The 17,099-nt window shown below is 39.6% G+C and overlaps 2 protein-coding genes across 2 annotated transcripts; both read left to right on the top strand.

Annotated features, from left to right (window-relative positions):
• The first annotated feature begins 827 nt into the window (after nt 1-827).
• LOC134406452 (olfactory receptor 12D1-like) lies at nt 828-1,769 on the top strand. The gene has a single exon (XM_063137884.1). It carries the CDS (start codon nt 828-830, stop codon nt 1,767-1,769), a length of 942 nt encoding a protein of 313 aa, XP_062993954.1.
• Nucleotides 1,770-4,506: 2,737 nt separating this feature from the next.
• Nucleotides 4,507-16,420, top strand: LOC134405314 (vomeronasal type-2 receptor 26-like). Its single transcript, XM_063136556.1, has 6 exons — nt 4,507-4,715; nt 5,535-5,826; nt 11,325-12,182; nt 13,832-14,059; nt 14,920-15,046; nt 15,510-16,420. The coding sequence occupies exons 1-6, from the start codon at nt 4,507-4,509 to the stop codon at nt 16,418-16,420; spliced, it is 2,625 nt and encodes an 874-aa protein (XP_062992626.1).
• The last annotated feature ends 679 nt before the right edge of the window (nt 16,421-17,099 follow it).

Here is a 17,099-nt window from a genome sequence, read left to right as displayed (position 1 = left end):
TTACCCAGAGGACCTTCTCTTCTGCTGCTCCCAGGCTGTGGAATGGCCTGCCGGAGGAGGATCGTCAACTTGGCTGTCTTTTAGCATTTAAAAAAGCAATAAAGACTGATCTATTCTGCAGGCCTATCCAGTAAATATTTAGAATGTTTTTAGGATGTTTTAAGGATGTTTTAATCATGTATGCTATGTTTCAATCAGTTTTTAATGTTTATTATTATTATTATTATTATTATTATTGTTGTTGTTGTTGTTGTTGTTGTTGTTGTTATTGTTGTCAGTGCACTTCAATACTGCTATAAAACAGCAGTGTGGCTCCTGCCTTTTATATACCACTTTCATACTACTTTCATAGTGGAATGTCCTGCTTGGTGTAGATGAGCCCCAACATTTCTGGCTATGGCGTCTGACAAGTGAGCATTGCAAAACTGAAAACTAGCAGGAGTTGGATGGTTAGGAACTTATATAGATATGCACAACTCTCTCTGTCTCTCACACACATACACATACATACATACATACATACATGGAGAGACATACATACATACTAATAGCACTCAACAAAGTGTTGATCTTTTATGTAGCCAAAAAAGGGAATGCCCTTGATTTAAAAAAAAAAAATGCAGGGAGGACCCATAAAACCAGGATGGAGTGAAATTGAGTATTTTGAGGGCGGGGGAATATGACTATCAATACCACATTTGGGGGTGATCTATATCAAATCAAATAGCCTGAGAAGAGACTAGAGTTGATATAACGTTATCATTATTTATGTCTTGTTCTCAACAAATTCTAAATTTTATTCAGCATTTGTTCTTGTGAAAACAGTGATGGAGAACAAGACAGAGGTGATCACATTTATCTTAGTAGGCCTGACTGATCTCCAAGGACTGCAAAGTATCCTCTTTCTTCTCTTTTTGATGCTCTACCTTATCAGTCTTTTCGGAAATGGTACCATTTTGTTTGTAGTACTGACTGAACCTAAACTCCACATACCCATGTACTTTTTCCTCAGCAATCTTTCTTGCCTGGACATTTGTTATGCCACAGTCACTGTGCCTAAGATGCTGGCTGGCTTTATTCTGGGCCCTCAAACTATTTCCTTCAGTGGTTGCCTGGCTCAACTCCATTTCTTCCACTTTACTGGAAGCAGTGAAGGCGTTCTTCTAGCAGTTATGGCATATGACCGCTATGTGGCTATATGCAGTTCTCTACACTACACCATTATTATGAACAAGCGGGTGTGCCTGTTGCTTGCAGCAACTACTTGGGGCATTGGATTCTGCCATGCACTGATGCACACAGTGATGACCTCCCAGCTGCACTTTTGTGGCTCAAACCTTGTCCAGCACTTTTTCTGTGACATCAAGCCGCTCTTGAGATTAGCCTGCAGTAACATCCAGCTCAACATCAGCCTACTCAACATTGTCACTGGTATAATTGTCATGGCCCCTTTCATCCTCACACTTCTCTCCTATCTCTATATCATCACTTTCCTGTTTCTGAAGGTCAAGTCACACAAAGAAAGATGGAAGGCTTTCTCCACCTGTACATCCCACCTCACAGTTGTGACTTTGCTCTATGTGCCTGTTCTGTTCAACTATCTGCCCTCCTCTACAGGAGACACACCACAGCAGGACATGATATCTGCCCTCATGTATAATGTAGGTGTCTCAGTACTAAACCCCCTGATTTACACACTAAGGAATAAGGAGATGAAATTAGCCATAAGGAAAAAAGTGGTCAGAAAGTTATTCCTTGTAAAAATATGAAATAAGATGTTTGTCTGTTTACTGAGGCTGAGAGACCAAATCATTCAATGGCCAAATAGTCTAAAGGTATATGACCACGTGTGGACTTGATGTATTCAAGAGAACAGTGGGATCACACTTATTGGTTTCATCTCCAGCCTCCATGAATTGTTCAGTTATCTATGTTTAATGACTGTGGGATGTTATGTACAAAGATTATGGAAGAAGGTGTTTTTTGAAATTGAAAAAATAGTGAGAATGAAAATAGAACAAACACCAAATATTGCATTACTGTCACTATTTGAAGATTTAAAATGTAGAAAAGAAATTAAAGAATTGATATCGAGTTTGCTGACTGCAGCACGATTGATGGTAGCTAGGAACTGGAAGATCCAGGGGGAATACTCTATTGAAGAATGGTATAAAGAAGTTTGGGATATAGCTATTAATGATAAATTGACTTGTGATATTAAGTGGAAGAAAGGTATAACAAAAATAAATGAGTTTGAAGGAATTTGGAAACAGTTCCTAATATTTGTGTTTTCTAAGGGAAGTGGGAAACCGCCAGCGGAAGAAAGTATGAGATTTTGGAAGCAGGAATAGATCCCGAGGTGGAGGGTGCACTTATATGTTAAGAAAGATTATATTTGTAATGATAGGATAGGTTATAGTTAATATTTACTCAATATATATGTATTCAACATTTATCAAAATGTATGTAGTATGTTGTGTTGTTGTTTCTTTTTTTGTAAGATGTTTATTCTGTGTTTTAAAATAAAATAATAATAATAATAAAAAAATGACTGTGGGATGTTTCCAGCTTTGGTAATAGTTAGAGTAGATCTATTGAAATAAATGGATCTAAGTTAGTCATAGCTAATGTACATCCCATTGATTTTCATGGGTCTACTCTAATGACCAAAGTTGGAATCAACCCAATATGTAGGTAAGCTGTACACAAACAGGGTCTCTGTGTGATTGGTGACACTGGATTTTGTAGGTACTCCCATTACACATACAGAACCTACATGCATAGTGTATATTTGCATAGACTCTGTGTACACAGACTAAAATGTTGAGATTGGGTGTGAAACAACAAAAGTGATCATATCCTCCCCTCCTCTTCCATGTGTTGAATGATAAACCTAAAGTTTTTTCATAATTCTGGGAAAGAACCTCCACTGTTGAAGCCAAGCTGACACCACTGTGTAAAATACCAGTGTGGGACACAATCCAAGATAAAAGTAACATAGGCCACTTCTACACCTGACACACAGGGGATGACACACAGGGGATCCTGGTAACAGACAGGGGTAATCCCTCCATTTTCCTGGGATAAGCCTTAAGTGTAGAAAGGGCCATAGACTCAAAGATCAATTGCAAAATTTAGTCCAAGGAGAAATTCCTGAACTACGCATGATGCAGTTATTTAATTGTTCCTCCCCATTGAAGATGGGTTCTAATGAGAATCAAACCTTGCATGAGAATCAAAAGTATGGTTGATAGAAGAGATAGTTTCAAGCTATATGAAGTTTCCTGAAGCCTTGAATGACATCTTTGTGGTCCAATGCAAAATCAGATATCCAAATTTTGTATGTTTTATTTCTTCATTAAATTTCAACATTGTTATCAATATGACTGTGTACAAGTAACCAAGCATCACACCCTGTCAAATTCAGTACCACATTCATTTAGTACAAAACGTAAGGGCGGTATCAACTGTGTCATTCTGCTAGAGCAAATTACATTGCTCTAGCAGAAATTAGGTTCTGGTTTATGTGCAAGTGGAGAATCCAGCTACAGTTATGTTTGCGCAAGCATGGTTGCAGAACCAGCTGTGCAACTGGTTGTATATTATGCCTGCACAATCATTATACCTGCAGAACCACTTGCACTATGTAACGATTCGGTGAAGCTCTGCTAGTGCCACTTGAGTTTGTTGATGACACCATTGGATACGTCCCAATAATTCAATAATAAATGGGTTCTTTTAAACCATGTTGGTATCAAAACCAAAACCCTTTAAACATGAGATATTACAGAATCACCACAATTTAGAATCATGGAGTTGGAAGGAACCTCAATGGTAACTTAGGCCAACATAGTGCTGATGCAAGAAATCCATAGTTGTAGCATCCCTGATAAGAGGTCATCCAGCATCTACTTAAAAAAATTCTAACAAAAGAATGTCCACTACCTTCAAAGGGCAAATCCATTCTAGACCTCTATGGGTCTGAGCCAACTAAAAACATTTCACAGTTTTTTAACTGTAAGGTGTCAATTTTTGTGTTCCCTTATTTCTAATATGAGCCCCATTCCTACTCATTGGGGATCTGTCTGTGATCCAGTACAAGCCTGTATGTCCCTTAGTGTCTGACTCCAGTGGACCAGAAAAGACTCCTGATGAGAAGTGATAATCAATGGTTTTTTTCACTGTAATTTTACATAAAACCTACACTTCATTCATTGATTACCTTCCTTGTCATTATCAAAATAACCATAATTATGTCTATTAGTTGTCTGTGTCCTTGCAGCATCCCAGTGGCCACTAGCAAAACTATTAAGCAAGATATGAAAGTTGTTATTAATATCTCATGTGCCAGTCAGAATGGAGCTAGACACAGACATAGCTCTGTCTGTCAACCATTTAAGTCAAGCTGTACTACTGAGTCACAAACTGGGTACACGTGAACTGATATAGACAAATAGATGGATGGATAGATAGACAGACATAAAGATAGATAGATGATAGAGCAAGATGATGATATTTGTGGTGTTGATATTGGTGATGGTACCTCAGCTGAAGTGCAAGAGTAAATGCAAAATCAGCAACCCCCTTCCTAGTTTTCACAAGTATTATGTGTCAGGAGAACTCACCATTGGTGGCATTATTTCTCAGGCCCACATATTGTCTAATACTTTCTCTTTTGAAAATTGTCCATCTCAAGATGTCTTCGATGATGTTGTGTAAGGAGCTGGAATTTTAAAATATGTTATATCTCTCTCTAGATAATATCTTAAGTAGTGTGTTCATTGAGATAGTCTTTAATTCTATTTGTGCTGTGAATGTCTGAGACTGCCTCATTTTTTTTTCTTTGCAGAAAGTCTCTCTCTGTGTTCATCCACACCAAGCAGGATATTCTACTATGAAGGCAGTATGAAAGTGGTAAATAAAAGGCGTGAACCACACTACTGCTTTAAAGTGGTATTGAAGTGCACTGACAAATGATGGGCCCATTGACACATACCATATAGCACTTTCATACCACTTTCATAGTGTTATATCCAGCTTGGTGTAGATGTGTCACGGGCCCGAACAGTTGTGAGTGCACTTCAGTATCACTATAAAGCAGTAGTGTGAATCCTGCAGTGCACTTCAACACCCCTATAAAGCAGTAGTATGGCTCCTGCCTTTTATATACCACTTTCATAGTGGAATATGCTGCTTGGTTTACATGAACCTTCTCTCTCAACCCAAGCATTTTTACCTTTAAATAAATTGGGTGGAATCTAGACTTAGTTATACATAAAGTAGACCCACTGAAATCAAAGGATCTTCTCTAAATATGTCTAGGTCTCAATTCAGTGCATAATATTTCAGATATATAATAATCCAATTGAATTAAAGAAAAGGTTTAAGTTTAAGAATACTTTATAATTCCCTAGCTTAGGACCTTATAGACTCTTCACTACAATGTGTTTATTAAATATATATTGAATTGAGATGTAGCAAATGGCATATTCTGAAATCAATATAGTGTGTGATGCAATTAATTCTTATGCCAGGATACTGTCTCAGAACTACCAGCATATCCTAGCCATGGCATTTGCTGTGAAAGAGATCAATGAAAATCCTGAAATCTTACCAAACATCACCCTAGGCTTCCACATCTATAATAGCCATTTCAGTGCAAGCTGGACCTATCTTGCTTCAATGGACCTTCTTTCCACACGGGGCAGGTTCATCCCTAACTACAAATGTGACATCCAAGATAAATTGGCAGCAGTAATTGGGGGACCGAACTCTGATGTCTGTCTTCACATGGCAACCATGCTTTGCATGTACAAGATTCCCCAGGTAAGACCTATGCATGGATCGCAGGAGTTTAACAAGCCATTCACAGGTCTCTTGCCTTTAAGATTATGTTGTTTGGAGATGGCATGGTTGAAATCAAGGGACACAAATAGTTTAAATCCTCTGAAATAACAGATTTGTCTCATTGGGTTTATGGGAAAATAAAACAATTCATGACTATTCTTCTATTCATGCACTGAGGCAACAATATGAGAATGTAGAACATTATCTGTAAATTTTCTCAGGTAGGAATGGTTGGAACTGTCTATTTCCCAAACATCCACTTTTGTGATAATGCATAATGTTTCCTTACTAATCTGTAGTTTTGATTTTTTTAAAAATAATAATAATAATAATAATAATAATAATAATAATAATAATAATAATCTGCATAAACATTCACATTAAAAATAAAATTGAATAACAGTTTAACACAATTTCTGAAGAAAGGGAGTGGAAATCCTCCTGAAAAGCCTCTAAGATTTTTTCCATTGATAAAGACACACATCAAAATTTTCCATTGATAAAGACACTCATCAAAATTTTCCATTGATAAAGACACTCATCAAAATTTTCCATTGATAAAGACACACATCAAAATTTTCCATTGATAAAGACACACATCAAAATTGGGAACAACCAGTACAGCTGTCTCTCTTGTTTGTTTTTGGTTTCCTGCTTTACTGCTGTTTTTCTGATCCGTATTGCTATTGTTGGTAATTCACCCCCTCCTGGATCTGCATGTGAGAGTGTGGGAATCTAATTACTCCTTTTTCCAGGCAACTAGTTTGCATTATGGGTGAGCCACTCAGCCAAGCCAGGAGTGGAGTAAAACCCGGCTCCTTTCTTAAGCTACATGAGTGTGACTGGGTGGAAAGCACCCTGTGTCACCCCCACCCAGTACTGCAGAACTCTGAGTAGGTGAGACAGGAAGGTCCCCAAAGGTATGCCATATCCTGACTCGAGAGCTACACAACCCCTGAAGGACAGGCCTCAGAACTTTCCAATGGAGTAGGCAAAAAAACCAAAAAAAAAAACAAAACTGTATGTCAGAGCTGATCCGTGGCAAGTAAAATTCCTACTCACCCCCCACTCCAAAGGACATAGATGCCTTAAACCAACGCCCAGCAAAGCTTGGGTGTGATAGGGCTGTTGCAGGTGGGGGTGGCTGAGAGGCGTGGAGGCCACATATTGGTTAGCCTCATGTGTAGGGTGACCATATTTGGGAAACCAAAAAAGAGGACACCTAGTGTGTGTGTGGGGAAGCAGCTTTCTGAGTCCTGCAGAAAGTATGTTATTCCCCCGCCACCTTAAGGAACCCGATTGGAGTGGAGGAGGGGAAAGGATTTCATTCTGCACCACCACCATCCACTCCAATTGGGGCCTTTTCTATAATGTCCACGAATGACCCACTTTCCCCTTTAAGACCTCAATTGGAGCTCGGGGTGGGGGAATGATGTGCCTCAAGAAAGCATGTCACTCCCTCCTGCCATGCTAATGGCAGCCTTAAAGGGGAAGGTGTGTCATTCCAGGACATTATTGAAAATTATAGAAAATCCCCCCTGACGCCATGGAAAGAACAAAAACCAGGACAAATCCGGGGAAATCCTGACAGTTGGTCACCCTACTCATGTGGTGCCACTGGAGCGAGAGGAGGGGGGAGCCTATATAAGAACGCTCACCCCCTCCCTCGTCCTTCTTCAAAAAGTGGCTCCCTCCCTCCCTTCCCTGTTGGCAGTGTGGGGTTATTCTGGTTGTCCTTAGGAGACCAAGTAGATTTTTTTTACTCAAGACCTACGGTTAAGGTGGTGAGTTTTTTCACCTACTTCACACTGCAAGACAGGTGGGCAGTATTAAATAAGTTGATTGGTTATTTCAATTTAATTATTCCAATTCAGCCACATTTGTGGGCAGGGAAGCAGACATCTTCACATCACGAGGATTGGTGAGCATTCCAAGGCACCTAACGGTGAGGGGTAAACGCCTGAGGCTCACCAACTGTGAAGCTAGCAGCCCAGCTGAGGCCAACCTTTCTCACTCACCCGGAGGCTAGCATCACGGGGAGGAGTGACACCAGAAGGTCTCCCACCCTGAAAGGGGGAGCCAGGGGGTGGTGATACGACTGCCACCACCCTAAGCCCAGGAATTGCTCGCCCTAGCAGTTATTGGCTGTTGGCCGCTGAAGTTCTGATGTCCACTTAGGTTACCCCTCTCTCTCTCTCTCTCTCTCTCTCTCTCTCTCTCTCTCTCTCTCTATATATATATATATATATATATAATGTGGCCCAGTCTAAACCCAGCTATTTTGTGTTGCCTCGTTATTTCCACACTCCACTTTTTGCAACTGGCTAGTCCCATACTAGTTATAGGACAGGAGGGTGGGAACTGGAAAGTATAAGAGGCTGTGATGGGCACAAGGCTTGCCTTTATAGGCTAGCTCCACCCATGCCTCATGCTTTACACATGAGTGTGGCATGTGCAGCATCCTTTTCCCCTCTTCCCTGCCTGCAAAAGCCTGTTCCTACCCAAGATGTACAATCAGGGCGGAAAAAGGGGTTGCTCCAAAAGCTTTAGTGGCCTAACCATGGCTTAGCATGTGGTCTAAATAGGATCTGTATTGATATTTTGGGACAGCAACATTATACTAGGTTAGGATAAAGGAGAGAAAACTGCAATAGATTATCTCAAATGTTATATTGAATATTAGCAAAATGAGGTAGGCTTCAACCAAAGTAACTCATGTGTTTAACATATTGTGAACTGGATTCTTTCTTAATTCTGTTCACAATAATTGTGTGTGTGTTTTCTTTTTTTAAAAAAATGATTAAAACAACAACAGCAAAAAACCAACCATCTACAATATGTGAGAAAACAAGTAGTTAAGGGGAGGGTTCTTGAAATGCCCAAAGTTATGAGTAATTTGTGAGGAGAGAAGATTATTCTGAAGCAACTATGAGTTGTTGGGTGGTTTGCAAACATTTTTCTTCCTCAGGCTTGCACTGAGCCACAGACTAACTTGGAATGGAGCCCTTCAGAACATGGCTACAAGTAGAGGACTGCCCCCTGGTAACCCATCAAACAGTGGACTGCCCACTATAAAGTAGGGCATATGACCACTCTTCTGTTTAAAACACCCTGATTCTGCTCTCTGATGCATTTGAAAAGCCAGCTCTGTTTATGAGTGTCTCTACACTAGTAGCATATGACATGTTCATGATTGGCCAATCACAAAAGTTTACGGGTCCTTTAAATGGCATTGTCAACCTCCAGGACATCTCCTGTGTCTTCCTCCAGAAATCTCACTCTCAAAAACCCATGAGATATTCTAGTCCCTTGAAATAGCAAGGGTTTTCCCAACACCAAACATCAAAGGTGTACTTCAAAGGAGCCAATAGATGGTGTTGTACTATTGAAGACTGTGAGCTCTGAAAGGAGGGGAAGTTTTCAATTACAAACCTTGTGGTCGGCAATTCAAACCACGTGGTTACCACTGTTCACCTGTGAAATGTAGCCCATCACAATCACACAGAGGGGTAGCCCCAGTAAAGCAGTGTGGTTTTCCACTAATGTAGAGATTTTCTAAAGTTTAGTATGTTGCTATTTCTTTTAAAGCTTAGTTCATTGCCTATTAGGACAGGAAGGTGATTTATAAAAAAAATAATGAACAGATAAGTAATCAGTCAATCAATAACATCTATTGTGTTAGTCCTTGGACCATAGCAGCCACAACTGAGAAACAAAGGCCATAGCTAGACCTAAGGTTTATCCCAGGATCATCCCAGGTTCGTCCCTGCCTTTGCGCTGGATGCCCTGTGTGGCACTTAGATGAACAGGTTTGACCCCAGGACAATCCTGGGATAAACCTTAGGTCTAGTGATGGCCAAAGATTATATGAGTTTGTAATACAGTGATCATCAATAAGAGTTAGTCGTTAAAATAATTAAGGTTAAAACATATACTGCTGGTTAAAATCAGTCATTAAAATGATTGAGATTAAAACATATTCCTAAAATAAGCTTTATTTATAAAATATATAACATTATAAACTTGTATCAGAATGCATTTATCATATTTCGGAATCTCCCTAACAATTTACAGCAATGGAGTTTACATATTTCTCCCTATGTTTAGCAGCCTTTACTGCAAATGAAGCAACCCTCCAAACTACATATTGGTTAGTTGCTTGTAGCAGAAATCCAATTTCTTCTTTACATCCCAAAATGTCATTTTAAAAAAAAAAGGGGGATCTAAATAATGGGCTCTAATGTTAGTGTATAATTAACATTTGAAGATATAATATGCCAGATCTTCCCAAACTGATTTCCCACAAATACACAATCTCTCTTGGTCTGGTACACCATGAAATATACCAGGTAAGTAAGTAACTGCCTGTTTTGCAGGCCTCTCTGCAGATAAGTGCTGTCTAAATATCAAGCCTCCTTGCCAGGCTTCCATCGAAGTGGTGTGGTAGTAAATTTTGAAAGGTGCTTATCAAAACGGTCCCCATAGCTACGCCTCTAAGAGGAGTTCAAAATATAGGCAGCTGGATTGATCTATATAATTCACCATCTGGCTTTCTAAGGCACTAACCTGTCTGGTTATTAAGCTCTGCAGGAGAAGCCTTATGGAGGACATCATCACTCAGAGTCTAATTTCTTGGGGCTTTCTGTCATGCTACTTCCAAACCATAGAATGCTCTCCTTCTTGGCTTACAATTGGCCCCTGGTCTCTCTCAGCTTTTTGGGGCAGAAAGTTGTTAAAAAACTTATTTTCATAGTCACCTTTTAAAATGCTTTTTAGTTGTTTTAACGTTATCTTTATACTTTAGCATAGATGATGATGATGATGATGATGATGATGATGATGATGATGATGATAATTTATATACTGTCCTGTAGCCAAAGCTCTCTGGGCTGTTTACAAAGATGAAAAACATTGAACATTTAAAATGAATATACAAAATTTAAAAGCATAAAAACAGACTATATACCAACTATCCAGGGATCAGTTAAAAAACTCAAAATATGCTATTAAATGCCTGGAAGAAGAGAAAAGTGTTGACCTGGTGCCCAAAAGATAGCAATGTTGGCACCAGGCGAGCCTCATTGGGGAGATCATTCCATAGTTGGGGGCCACCACTCAGAAGAGGACCTTAGATGTTGAGTGTAGTGTACAGGTAGGTTTATGTCAGGAGAGGAATTCCATCAGGTATTGTGGTCTGAAACCAGGTAAGGCTTTATAGGTTAAAACCAGCACCTTGAATCCGGGTCGGAAACACACAGGCAGCCAATGCGAGTGGGTTTTGATTTGCTGATTTTTATTTTTTTTATGGTGTTGTTTTATTTTTGATTTGTCCTGTTGAAAGGCAATGGGAAATATTTAAATTAAATGTGTACATTTGGAGGATAAGCATCAGAATTTTCAAAGTGCTCATAGGCACACACTTGGGCAAAGACAAATATATTTTGTTTTGAAGCCGACTTTTTCTTTTCGTTTTTTAGTTCACCTATGGTTCTGCTCCAGTGATGAATAATAAAACCCAAGCAGTTTTCTTTCAACGGATGTTCCCAAATGAGATCCATCAATATGAGGGGATTATCCAGTTACTGCTGCACTTCAAGTGGACGTGGATTGGGGTGATCTGCCATGACGATGAAAATGCAGAGCGTTTTGTACAGAATGTGCTTCCGAGATTTTCCCAGCATGGCATCTGCTTTGCTTTCATAGAAAGATTCCTCAAACTGTCTTTTTCCGCTGAGAACCCTAACAGGATCAATGAGCAATTTGAATCTTATGAGCGCGTCGTGAAAAACACTGCTAGGGTGTTGGTTATATACGGTGAAACTGAGACGCTAATTATGTTGAGAATGTTGCTCCGGATGTCAGAAATTGATGAAAGTCCACAGAAGGAAATAGGGAAAGTCTGGGTTATGACAGGCCAGATGGATTTTACATCAATTCCCTTTCAACGTATTTGGGATATAGACTTCATGCATGGCTCCTTATGCTTTGTAAGTCAGAAAAAGGAGCTGGTGGGATTGCAGACATTTATTCAGATGAAAAACCCAATCCTGGAAAAAGAAGATGGCTTTATCAAAGATTTCTGGGAACAAGTATTTAGCTGTTTGATCCCTAACTCCACGGTAGAGAAGACTGAGGAAAGCTGCACTGGGGAAGAAAAGCTAGGGACGCTACCTGGGTCTGTCTTTGAAATGAGCACCACTGCCCACAGCTACAGCATCTATAATGCAATCTATGCTGTGGCTCATGCATTGCATGTCATGCATACATCGAAGTTAAACCACAGGGCAATGACAGATGAAAGGAGACAAGAGCTTTTGAATCTGCAGCCATGGCAGGTAATACCCTGAGGAGATAAACACGGATACATGCCTGATATAGAAAATTCTCTCTCTATTATATATAGAGTCTATACTAGTGTCAAGAAATGCCTGCATGTAACTGTGGTTGTTATGTAATATTTTGTGTCACATGCCTCTTATAGAAGCTACTAGGAGGATTTAAAGTATTCTAAGGGTTCATCTACACCAAGCAGGATATTGCACTATGGAAGTGGTAATGAAGTGGTATATAAAATGCAGGAGCCACACTACTGCTTTATAGTGGTATTGAAGTGCACTGACATCTTAACAATGACAGCTGTTGGGACCGATGACACATGCCATATGCCGCTTTCCTACCACTTTCATAGTGTTATATCCTGCTTGGTGTAGATGTGTCATGGGCCCCAACAGTTGTCAGTGCACTTCAGTACCACTGTAAAGCAGTAGTATAAATACTGCAGTGCACTTCATTACTGCTATTAAGCAGTAGTTTGGCTCCTGCCTTTTATATACCGCTTTCCTACTGCTTTCATAGTGCAATATCCTGCTTGGTGTAGATGAGCCCAAAGTGAACTGACAGAATTACTTCTTAAGGCAAGTGATGTAAAATGTCTCAGGTCATCTAAATGGAGTTAGTTTAGAATAAGGATATAGTCAGAAAAGACAGATACATAAAGAGGCCAAGGTCCCACTACATTTGACATTGTTGGGCATTGGGTGATTCAAAGGAGGCATGAGTGACCATCAATTCAGAGTGAAGACAATTTGATGTAGGAATCACTGATCGATCCTGTTCAGATGACACATTAAGTGATGGTGGCTAAGCATTTTGCGCTAAACGTTATGGCTTAGCACATCATGTGAAACATTCCTAACCATGGTGGCTACATAACCACAGTTTAAACATGCTCACTAATCATTTGCTGCAAAAGGGTTAGCAGCCTAACTATGGCTTAGTGCATTAGGTCCACTGTCTTCGCTCTGAATTGGCTTTTTCTATCCTCTGTGACATCATCATGTAGCCAAACTGATAGCATTCACAGAATATGATCCTAGCTGGATTGTGATCAGTCAAGGGGAAAAAAGAAATAGAAGAAACCAGTTGCTAGGACACATGGGTGGGAGGGTGCTGTTGCACCATGTCCTGCTTTGTTGGTCCCTGATTGACAGCTGGTTAGCTACTGTGTGAATGGCATGCTGGACGAGTTTGATCCAGCATGGCACTTCTTATGTTCATAAAATAATATTGAAACAGTAGGAGAGTATGAAAACAGCCAAAATCTGATTATCATCAACAACAAAATATGCATGTAAACTTGTTGTTAGGCAACGTTTCAACCAAATTTGCACCAAAATTCAAAATGGAAGGATTTCCAGATAGCTCAAATAAACTCTCAACCCAGCTTCATTCTGATATTCTTCCTCCCTCCTTTTTTACTTTCCTAGGTATGCACAAACATTCTTTTAGTCCCTCTGTCATCTGTGATCCAACAGGATTTTCAAATAATAAAAAAGCTGTAAAATGTCCCCCCCCCAAAAGATGTTGCTGTTTAGTTGTACTACTTCTACTAATTGCTAATGCTACTTAACACCTTTAATGAGACCATAAACCAAAGCACTCAACAGTGATAAATGATATACCTTTTGCTTTTCCATCTATTTAGCTCCTGAAAGTTTTGAGGAGTATTTCATTTAACAACAGTGCAGGAGAAGGGCTTTCCTTCGACCAAAATGGAGAATTAGTAACTGGATTTGACATTATAAACTGGGTCACTTTCCCAAACCAGTCCTTTCTTAGAGTAAAAGTCGGAAGGATAGGTGCAAAGTCTCTCCCAGGCAAAGTGTTTACCATTTGGGATGATGACATTGTATGGCCCAACTGGTTTAACCAGGTAGGTGCCATTTGCATTTCAATATGTAACCACTCCTCTTTTCAAAGGTCCAGTCTGCATTGTGCACAACAACTTGGGTGTGGGGAGATGAGCTTCTAATTATTGGGTAAATCAGGGCTGTAACTTTGTCAACTTTAAATATAACATACCTGAAATATGATGGCTAACTTTGTGGGACACTCAAATAGTTCAATTGTCAGCCATGCAGCTATCTCGACATCAACTTAGGGTGACCCTGACCTACCAGATACAGTACTGATCTGATTTGGCAGTCTACATATACCTCCCACTCTATGGGAAACTATCACAATGCCCCAGAAGAACTGTGTTGCTAGGCCACCTGGACACAATGCTCTCTTCATTTCAGTCTTGGTATGCCTACATAGATGCCTAGGTCGATGGCAAAGAGGACCTGCTAGGCACAATGATGGCTCCTCCAGCTCTTGCTGGCTCCACTCCTGGCCAGTATCAAGAAACATGAGTGTACATTTGATCCTGTATGCTCTGCAGTGCTCCAGTGTTGGACTAGATGCAAGTTTGCCCCAACCAACCCACCCAAAAATCCAGGTTGGGTGGAAAGAACAGAATTCTTTCAATTCAAACAATGGTTTGCAACCTACATTGTCACACAGCAAAACACTGAAGCAATATTACCTTAGAATGCTATGGCCACTCATTATATCTTTCAAAGACCTCAGTCATTGCCAGAGGTTCTAACGTTCCTCTCTAGAAGTATTGTCACCATACTCTGACATTATGAACCCATTTCCTTACTGTTGAATTGCCAGTGCATGCGAACTCTAAAACAAAGCAACATCAAAATGAAAGTTACAATATTCTTCTCTATCCTTTCTGATCAGTCACAACCCATTTCTTTGTGTAATGAACACTGCTGTTTGGGTTATAGAAAGGCAAAGAAGGAAGGGATGCCATATTGCTGCTATGATTGTCTCCCATGTCCAGCAGAGAAAATTTCAAACCATACTGGTAAGATATACAATTTGCTCAAAATTTGCTGGGATCCAGTCTGCATGGTATATAGACACACATTTCTCTAGAGTTTAAAAATCCCTCTAACTAATGATGTCTGTGTGTGCCTTGACTATATATCACCTCATCTGACTGGGATTTATATAGTCCTTTACTAGGATAAACTGACATATTACAAAATAGTTAGCAAATCTGAAAATGACACTATTTTGTGAATTATTATTTTTTAGGAGATCCTAGTAAATGTGTTGTCCAACTATGACTAGTTAACATTGCCCCCGTTCAGACAACATGCTAAACCATGCTGCTTGGTTTAGTGTGTTGTCTGAATGGGGCAACTGAGAAGATAGAAAATAGACTTCCAGATCTTGATCTAGCAGTCCTCATTCAGACATTTAAAATAATGAAATGTATCACATTACAGCTTCAATGCAAAGAAACCCAAATTTTCTTTTTTCAGATATGGATGAGTGTTTTCAGTGTCCAGAAGATCAGTATTCTAACAGTGACCATGATGCATGCATTCCCAAAAAGATCAGCTTCCTGTCTTATGAAGAACCTCTAGGAAGAAGTTTGACTATATTTTCTCTTTCCTTGTCTTTCATCACAGCTTTGGTGTTTTGGACCTTCATTAAGCACCAAGACACTCCCATAGTCAAAGCAAATAATCGGGACCTGACCTACATTCTTCTCATCTCCCTCCTGCTCTGCTTCCTTTGCACATTTCTGTTCATTGGCCAGCCACAGAAAGTGTTGTGTCTCTTTCGACAGACTGCTTTTGGTGTCATCTTCTCCGTGGCTGTTTCTTGTGTGTTGGCCAAAACCATCCTTGTGGTTCTAGCATTCATGTCCACCAAGCCAGGATCCAAGATGAAGAAATGGGTGGGGAAGCAACTTGCCATCACCATTGTTGTTTCCTGCTCCTTTATTCAAGTGACAATTGGTACTCTGTGGCTTGCAACTTCTCCTCCATTCCCAGATTTTGTAATGAATGCAACGGTTGAAGAAATTATATTTCAATGTAATGAAGGGTCGGCAGCCATGTTTTTCTGTGTACTAGGTTTCCTGGGTTTACTGTCCATTGTCAGCTTCACTGTAGCCTTCCTAGCCAGGAAGTTACCTGACAGTTTCAATGAAGCCAAATTCATTACCTTCAGTATGTTGGTGTTTTGCAGTGTTTGGCTAACTTTTGTTCCATCTTACCTGAGTACCAAGGGAAAATTCATGGTGGCTGTGGAGATCTTCTCCATCATAGCCTCCAGTGCTGGATTATTATTTTGCATTTTTTCCCCAAAATGCTACATTATTTTGCTGAAGCCTGAGCTAAACAACAAGGGTCAATTAATAAGGAGGAAAAATAAAAGTATCTAATGGTCTGTCCTATCTTGCTAACATTAGCTATTATAAATTGGACTATTTAATCATAACAACTAAGTTCTTCCTTAGGTTTCAAAAATACTTAATCATATATGAGTCCATCTCAATAGGGACAAGTGCCTTTCCTCAGTAGATAGTACATGCAGTAGAAATAGCCAAATTAAATTAGAGTGGACTATATTATAATATTTACAATCTCTCAGAACGTAACGCCTTAGCAGCCAGGGCCGGGCAAAGCTGGTAATAGGCCCGGGCCAGATGGGAAATGTAGGACCCATTTCAAACTGTTCATTAAGTATTTTTAAATCAGTTCTAAATACATATGAACTGGAATGATTTTTAAAAAGGTAATGGCAAGCACTTTTTTCCAAGATGTATATAAGACATCACTTTCTATATTCACTCAAGTAACACTACCTTGGAATCTAATAACACCAGTCAAAAGGAAGAGACTCATGCATGGAATGTGTTAACCTAGATAGAATGTATTACTGCATTTGTTTCTATTTGTTTTGTACTCAGTCAAGAAGACCAAGGGTTTCTCTCTTGCTCTAGATGTGTTATTATAATAATATTTTTAAAGCCTAAACAATTTAATAACAACCATCTCCCCAGAGCTCTAATCAATCATGTATGTGTTCAAAACAATAAGAATTCTCAATTGACTTCTGGA

The sequence above is a fragment of the Elgaria multicarinata genome, chromosome 11 (assembly GCF_023053635.1).
Source record: "Elgaria multicarinata webbii isolate HBS135686 ecotype San Diego chromosome 11, rElgMul1.1.pri, whole genome shotgun sequence".
NCBI classification, from domain to species: Eukaryota; Metazoa; Chordata; class Lepidosauria; order Squamata; family Anguidae; genus Elgaria; species Elgaria multicarinata.
This window is presented reverse-complemented; position numbering and strand designations above follow the sequence as displayed.

Excerpts from the sequence above, each read along its gene's own strand:
- LOC134406452 (XM_063137884.1), top strand. The coding sequence starts at position 828 with ATGGAGAACAAGACAGAGGTGATCACATTTATCTTAGTAGGCCTGACT.
- LOC134405314 (XM_063136556.1), top strand. The coding sequence starts at position 4,507 with ATGATGATATTTGTGGTGTTGATATTGGTGATGGTACCTCAGCTGAAG. Across the intron at positions 5,827-11,324 it reads GCATGTACAAGATTCCCCAG|TTCACCTATGGTTCTGCTCC; the intron begins GTAAGACCTATG and ends TTCGTTTTTTAG. Across the intron at positions 14,060-14,919 it reads GGCCCAACTGGTTTAACCAG|TCACAACCCATTTCTTTGTG; the intron begins GTAGGTGCCATT and ends CTTTCTGATCAG.